Source organism: Labrus bergylta, chromosome 4 (genome assembly GCF_963930695.1).
Source record: "Labrus bergylta chromosome 4, fLabBer1.1, whole genome shotgun sequence".
In the NCBI taxonomy this organism is placed as follows: Eukaryota; Metazoa; Chordata; class Actinopteri; order Labriformes; family Labridae; genus Labrus; species Labrus bergylta.
The window spans coordinates 33198216-33206390 of record NC_089198.1 but is presented as its reverse complement, the minus strand read 5'-3'; the positions used below and the strand labels follow the sequence as shown (position 1 = coordinate 33206390).

The 8175-nt window shown below is 38.7% G+C and overlaps 1 protein-coding gene across 1 annotated transcript; it reads left to right on the top strand.

Moving 5' to 3' along the window:
• Nucleotides 1-1371: 1371 nt before the first annotated feature.
• On the top strand, nt 1372-4251 carry LOC114921830 (uncharacterized). Its single transcript, XM_029282385.2, has 4 exons — nt 1372-1716; nt 2007-2153; nt 2723-2824; nt 3893-4251. The coding sequence occupies exons 1-4, from the start codon at nt 1372-1374 to the stop codon at nt 4199-4201; spliced, it is 903 nt and encodes a 300-aa protein (XP_029138218.2). The 3' UTR covers nt 4202-4251.
• Nucleotides 4252-8175: the final 3924 nt, after the last annotated feature.

Here is an 8175-nt window from a genome sequence, read left to right as displayed (position 1 = left end):
AAATTGATGCCTATTTAATCTTTACCCCAATTTTAGCACGTGCAATTTATTGGAATTGATAATGAAAATTATTTTTACATAAAAAAGCAATGTTTTGTCACTCAACATGCGTATAAACAGCATGTTTGATGGAGGTCTGTGTAAATTATAGTTATTATAGAGTTTAGAATAGCTTGACAAATGGTAAATAAATGCTTTCATAAGCATATACCAAAGGATAAAAATACTGCTCAAAGCTTGCACTTTCACAGTGCAGGAGACAAAATGGTGATTCTCACCATTAAACAGCACAACTTCTAGCTGCTTAATGAACACTAAAATGAGGAAACAATAGATTCAACTGCAATTGCAGAAAAAATACATTTTACTTTTGATTAGTTATGAATTAAACCCTTCATTACAAACCTCAGAGTCGGATTTACAGAAACCATAATTTATTTTTAGTTCATGTACTTTTTCTAAATGTTTAAGCCATTGTTTCTTTTATTGACTTGTCCCTCATGAGCCCATTTAATTTGGTAACAATATGTTTTATAGTTTATTTTAGTTATTATTGCAAATACTTTTTATGTTAAGAGCAAAATAACCTTTTTTACAGTAGGTTAACTAACTATCAATTTAATATTTATAGATATGTTTGGGCTTCTGTCTGTGATGCTATTGAACTTGTCTTTTCACAGTCTTGAGAGGAACACAGAGATGGAGGCAAAACTCTGAATATTGATTGATGACCAAATTGAGAAGTTGATCCTTCCATCAGGCATCCCATCCACTGTGGAGGAGCTGCAAACTGTTGTGAAGGAGACTTTTAGTGTATCTGACGAGTTCAGTCTTCAATATCTTGACCCAGAATTCAAGGATTTCTTTACTCTCAGAAGAACGGACCAAATCAAACACAAGGACACAATAAGGGTGGTCAACTCGTCTTCAGTCATTCTCAACTTGTTTTCAGTTGATGAAAGTTTAAGCAGTTCCTTTGGCCAGACGACTACTGACTGTGATTCTGCATCACTTGCAGAGTCATTTACTGGATCGTCTTCATCACAGGACACTCTTATCTTGCAGAGGCACACAGAACGATATCAGCCATGGCCAAAAATGTTTCCCATTCCCCAATTTGCTTATGAAACTGAAATGTACATCACAAGAGCCATGGAAGAATTCAAGAAGAGCGGAACTCTCCTGACTATCTCAAAAATCAAGGCAGATGTACTTGAGAAGCTAGCTGAAAATATATATACATATACTGCCTATCCATCCAGTGCTCAAATAAGCGATGTTGCTGAGGCTCTTGTCACAAAATTTCCATGTCTCAAGGAACCTGGCTCGTACTCTGGATTCTACGGCTGGCAACAAAGCATAAAATACAAGATGGCCAATTATCGCACCAAACTTCGTGGCTATGGTGTTCCTGAGGTTTTATGCAATGCACTGAAACGCAAGAGCTCTGCTGACCAGAGGTCAGCTAAAAATGTGAAAAAGCCTCGAAAGGCTGAGATCAACTACCTCCCTCCTTACCCAGCAGGTGAGGATGAAAACAGCCAAGAACAAGTGAGGATTCAGTTGCTCAGTGAAGTCATGAAGAGGGACAACAACAAGATAATTAAAGAAAAAATGGCAAAGACATTTGCCCACAGAAGAAATGAAATCATCAACTGTTCACCATGCATTGAAGACATCAAAGCCAGATGGCCAGCTCTTTTTGAGCCATCTCATGTGAGTTACATATAGATGCTATTAAGAAATATTTTTTTCTGTTGTAAATGAATTCACTAGTGGTTGTGGATAAGAAGGTTGATGATGTAATGTACTTGAATGAAGCATATTAACCAGCTGGATAGTTAGATGATTTAACCCAGAAGGTAAAGAATCCATAGTTAGTTTTAATACAAATCATACAAATAATGATAGGACTGGGGATTACATGTTGTATAAAGAAATGTAAGAACAATATTTACACTTGAAATACTTTAGGGTTTAAAACTGATTTCTTGTTTGTCTCTCAGCTTCAGGATGAGTTTCTTAAGATCACGATGGTCAGCCTTGAATCCCAGTTCATGTTCAAGCTTGATGAATACACTCCCAGACTGCTGAAAATCTTCCACTCCAAGGGCGGAAGTATGGGTTTGAAGTTACGGTCCATCCTACTCAAGGTATCCTCAAACAATTTTTCTGTTAGGCCAAATTGAAGTTCAGACATTTTGTGGTCAAATTACTCTAATATTACCAATTTTAGGATTTGGAAAATATGTGATCTAATGCCTCTTGCGCATGCTCAATAATCACATTGCAAGGGTATGCGATGTCAGTCATGTGACCAGAAACAAGTTATGCTGCCATTTATCTGTTGCTTCATTTAAAATAACTCACCAGTTTCTCTTTAACCATGAATAATGATAATGATAACAAAAAGGTCTGATATCACATAAGTTCAGCCTATCACCAGATCACACAGAGAACTGACTGCTTTACATGCAGAATGTGAGCAGACATATATGCTGCTGTCAAACAAATCTCTCTAGCCAGAATTTCTGTGACTCCCTCCAAAAAAGAGCCATGTGTTATTTTATAATGCATTGTTGTCTTGTACTTTTAGTACAGGAATTATATGCCAGTTAGCCAGCTAACAAACTCTATTAACCTAATAATAAAAATGCAGTTTAAACAGTTTCAAGGTTAAATGATTATTTTAAATCATGAATTTGGTTGATTTTTATTTCAGGTTCCCAGCAGTCCTACCATCGATGAGAGTAGAGAGGCTGTCATTCATTGTTTGTTGGCTTATCTTGGGGAATCTACTGATCAGCTCTTGAAAGAGTATGATGTAAGTTTAAGTCCATCTTAAAAAAATGCAAGTGCTGTCAGTGTTAACGCAAGTTGTGATTTATTCAGAGACCTTGATGCAACTTTTTTTTAATGCATTCTGTGTGTGTGAGTTCAGGTAATTCTATGTATTTCTACAGATTTTGGACTTCTGCATTGGCTCCATTTTCCAACAGAAAAATGAAAATGCTAAGTTTTTAAACAGCATCAACTCTGTTGTAGTGTAAACTGGCAACAAGCAGTTCCTCTAAAAACAGAACTGCATGTGCTCATTACACAGCTATTAGTGAGTAGGTGTAGAACAACAACCAAACCTTCTTAATGCCAGCATCTTTCTTCAGTTGTTTTCAATAGGTAGAGAGCGCTTGCAGCCGCCTGAAGAAAACAAGCTCTCTGCTGTTTTTGTGCGGCTGCTCCGAGCGCTCAAGTTAAAAATCTTTCAACCTTTCAGAAAGGCGCTGTTGATGTCACAGACGCTCTTTTCAAAATCTATGATATACCCCGTATTTTAGCCTCCTACAGATCGTATCTTGTACTCACATCCTCTTTGCTCCGTTTCTGCTTGGGTAAAAAATAATCTCAAATATAAAACATGCAGTAAAAAGTAACAGAGCTGTGTCAGTCTTACAGCTGCCGTTGTCAACAAACTGTTGTCATAGAGAGAGGACGGATGCGTGCAAACACTCCTGAGTGCACAGCCAGCGCTTTACTGCCCAGAAAAAACGCTAGCTGGACACGGGGCCTTAGTCACTGTTTTAAGCAAGGTGAACTATGTGCCATAGCTTTGATAGACCAAGGCTATATTGTCCAAAGGGGTGAAGAGAATTTGGTGATTATTAAATAATCAACCTCAATTTTATCGTCCCCAAGGGGAAATTAGTTTTTGCAGCCAGGTGAAAACAAATAAGGTGTGGATCACACAGGCGCATTAGGAACAACATTCAAAAATGTTAAATACATAAATACTCCCTCCTTATTAGAGCTCATTAGCTTGATCGCCTGAGTTTATAATAATGACCTTTGTCTGTGGCTGTACAGTCTGATATACACAATATTCTTGTAATTCCAGGATGCTGATGAAGACAGTGTGGCACGGGACCTGGCTGTACAAAGCATGAAGATCTACAGAATCAAGACCAATGTGTCAGAGGACCCTGAAGACATTGGAATTGTGGTTGACGGTGTCAAAGCTCTTACTGCTTTGAAGAACTTTCCCAGGGCCTGCTCCATGCTTGTTGGGCTGACATATGCAGTGGATCTTGCCTATCCAAAGGAGCTTCGATACACATTTGAAGTTTTCCAAAAACTCCTTCTTGAACTGGATAGTTCAAAGCTGTCCCCAAAAGTTACCAGCCTCAAGAATAAACTGTTAGCTTGAATAAAGGGACAATTGAAGAATGAGGTGGATGTTAAAGTCACTGTCAGGTGTTAATCATAGACGTTCAAGTTCTTGTTAAATGCATTAATTCCACCGCTCCTGATAAAAAAAAAAACTCGTCTGAGGATTTTCTAATGTTTTTTTGACTCAATATTGGCACAGGAAGCACTTTTTCTTTCAAATGTTAAAAAAAAGCTAAGAATATTCTGTGCTTGTGATGGACAGAGTTTATTGTGCAGTGTTGTTAAATGCTTATAAGCTTTTGAATCTTTGAGTAATGACAGGTCTTTGTTAGTACACTGATGGGAGCCTAGTAACTATGTGAACAAGACCCTGTGTTAAGCATTGTTTACCAAAATGATACACCATAAGGCCAGTGGATGTTCTTTGCCTGTAGTACAGCCTTTTTTTTGTAGCTCCTCCCAATATTTTATATTTGCATAATATAGCACTAAAAAAGGTTTTATAAGCTTGTTTATAATACATGTTTTTGTACTGTCCTTTAATGCACTGTGATCTTTTGTAGTGGTATTAAGTAAAGCTTACTACAAAAAAGCCAAAGTATTGAGTAGATTGTGCTTAGAAAATGTATGGCAACAAAGTGACAATCAAATGTATTGAATAGATTTAAAGCACTGTGATACTTAATGAAGCATAAATTTAATCAATTATTCTAGGTAGAAATAATTAGGAAAGGCCATGTAAATGTGTTGAATTGATTGTTTTTATTAATGTTACTAAGTGATTCCAAATATTTTTTATGTAGATTATCCATAAAAATAATTCAATTTTGATTCAACAATTAGTAAATTAAAATAAATTTCTACCAAATATTAAGTACATATTAATAAGTTTCCACTATATTTTCAGTAAATTTGAATTAATTTCCAGCAAATACATAATTAAAAAAAAGTTAAATTTCCTCAGTTACCCCATAAATATAAATAACTTTTTCGTGAGAAATTGTGTTTGATTTACTTATTTTTTTTTGCTATATAACTCATATTTTGGCATCATATTACTAAATGCAATACATTTAAACACATTTTTAAAATAGTATGTACTAATTTAGGTTTTTTTTAAATAACTGTAATAATTCAGTAGTTTTTATTAAAGTTGAAGAACTTTAAATCTACTTAATAAATTTACGTGTCACTTTGTTGCCTTAATTTTCTTAAGTAACTAATAGTCAAACTTTTTACGGTGTTGTTTTTATTTCTATCTTGTTTTATTTCCTGTTTTGGGTCACTAACTTCTCCTCTCGTTTCAGATCCGTCACTTCCCGCCCTCATGTGTTTCCCACCTGTGTGATTGTCTGCCCCGCCCTGATTGTTCCCAGCTGCATCTCGTTGTCTTCCCCCTCACCCTACTATTTAGTCTGTAGCTTCCCTTCCTTCTGTGCCAGTTCGTCTTCGACCCCTGTGAGAAGCGTTCAAGCCTTTTGTTTCCCCTTTGATCACTTTTTTGGATTGTATCTTCTTCAAGAGTAAAGACTGTTTTTTTTCCCCCCATCAAAGACTGCGTTGTGAGTCGTGCTTTTGGGTTCAGTTACCTGTGGTGTTGTTACATAGACTGAGACAGAATTTCCAGCATGGAGACCGCCATCGATGGGACTCCAGCACCCCCTGCAGGGACAGGCGGGTGATGTCACTCAGGGGTTCGTACATTAATATTTACAGTCTATGGTTAGGCCCCACGAAGGAGGCTATAGTCCTCCAAGCAGGCGGCCCTGGTTCAAGTCTGGCCTGTGGCTCCCTCTCATCTCATGTCAATCCCCAGCTGTCTCCCCCATCTCCTACTCTCCTCTGTCCTATCAAATAAAAGCAAAAATCTTTACAAGTCTGAAACATTATTTTGACTCGCTTCTATTTTCCATTCTCGTTGTCCTCTACAGATCCAAAGTTAGAGATCCACATTACATTCAGCTCGTTGCATGTTTAATACCTGGACCCTATTTGACTCCCTCTCTCTCTCTTGTTATTTGTCTCTTTTAATGTTTTTGTGTTTGTACATGTGGCTGCTCGTTGTTTTTTAAAATGTGTGTGTGAGCGTGTGAAGCAGAGTGGCAGACAGACCATGACTGGAATGTGACTGAAACACATTTATGTTATAAGACTGAAACTAAACATTCACATTAATTGGAGGATCCACACGTTACACACGCAGAGATACGACCAGCAATGAAGAGGTCGATACTGTGGAGTTTGTATCACAGAATCCTCCCCCCCCCCCCACTGAACATCCAATTACAAAAGACAGGTCATGGGTCAGGGTGAAGAGAAGGTACAGCCTTAAGATCTGGTCTAACACTGGGCACATGCTGGGCAGCACTGGCTCACAAACACGGCCATACGACTGCCTGCTAATGAAGCTGCGTGCATGTGGGCGTCACTTTAACATGTTGAGATGTGAGAGCTGGAGGTGAGGAGAGAGAGAGATTAGAGGATGAGGTCAGACGAAGGAGAAGAGAAGGAGACGAGGCTCACAGCCGGGGCACCCAGCATGGCCTGCAGTCTGTTAATGAGAGCAGATAAGGTGGTGTGAAGGGGTCGGAGTTATTACAGCTCTGTCTCACCTGATAACACGTCCTCCTCCCTCATTACAGCAGCTCACCTAACTCAACTGTGTGTCTGCTATGTCACATGCCTCCTCAGCCCTGCTAATATATGCTGCTAGGTTAGTAAAACATCCTTTCAGAGATACGTATTCTGATATGTTAAATATGAAACAGTGTGTCGTCATGTGACCAAGATCCACTTTGATGGGTTTGCATCTCCTGTGGTCACTTTTCACTTAGGTTATAAATATATTCTATAATATTTTAATTAGGACATCGTGTGTGTGTGTGTGTGTGTGAGAGAGAGCAACCCTGTTGTTCGTAAACACAGAAATGAGCCTCAGTTTGAGAGATGATTTGACAATCATGGCCAATTGTTTTTTCCTCCTTGTTTCACATTCAAATTCTTCAAAATATATTAAAAAAATGACATGAATAACTTAAGCTATAAAAAACACAAAAAGAACAACAGTTTACTTTCAAACATCATATCATTTGATCTGTGATACTGTACGATAAGTTGCTTTCTGACCTCCACCTCATTCACCAGCTCCTCCATTTCTGGGTCAGGAAGTTTCTCTTCCTCGTCTAACTTCGGGTTGCCGTCGTGATCCAGCGCTGGAAACCTTCGATCTGCCCGCTCGTTTGTTTTGCTTTTTCACTCACAAGCTGCTCTGCATCGACTGCCTATGGTTAAATGTGGGCGTGTCGAGGGCGGAGCATAGGAATGATCAACGTGCGCACATTTCCGGGTGGAATGTGATTTATAAAGGGAACGTTGGGAACAACGGTTTTTGTAACGTTTTGTAAATCTGGATTATTTTAGGCAGCACATACCCTTTGAATATAGATTCTGCACACTGTTTAATGAATAAGACCTCTGCTCTTTTGTAAAGATAAAATAAAGATTGATAAAGAAAAAAAAGCTCATGTTGATTTGGCTCTCAGAAAGAAACAATGAGATCACTCTCCTCAGAAAGAGAAGTGGTGGTGGCACCTTTTTGTTGTTTAAGATGAACAACCGGTGCCATTTTATACGAGACTCTTTACCCAGACACCGGCTGTTAAGTTTGGTAAACTCACTCTAAACTTCAATTTAGTTTGAGTCTCCGAGCAGGAGCTGTCGACTGCATCAGCAGTTTTCCCATTCTTGTCCTCTCCTGCATCCCCACATACGAGGGGCTGAGCTTTTCACCGGAGACGGGAGCTTTGCCGAAGAAAATATTAATGCAGCGAGGAGGGATGTGGAGCAGCCGGGGGAGAGCGTATTTGCATTATTACCTGAGACTGTTTGACTGTGTGAGGCCTGGAAAAGATGATTTGTGAGGCTTGAATGCTCAATTTTTTTCTTCCCCCCAAACCTTTTCTGTCTGCTCCCACACAATAGCCTGAATCACACGTGGACTCCCTCAGCTGT

Coding starts and splice junctions, on each gene's coding strand:
- LOC114921830 (XM_029282385.2), top strand. CDS start 1,372: ATGGCCAATTATCGCACCAAACTTCGTGGCTATGGTGTTCCTGAGGTT. Junction 2,154..2,722: donor TACGGTCCATCCTACTCAAG/GTATCCTCAAAC, acceptor TTTTTATTTCAG/GTTCCCAGCAGTCCTACCAT. Junction 2,825..3,892: donor AGCTCTTGAAAGAGTATGAT/GTAAGTTTAAGT, acceptor TTGTAATTCCAG/GATGCTGATGAAGACAGTGT.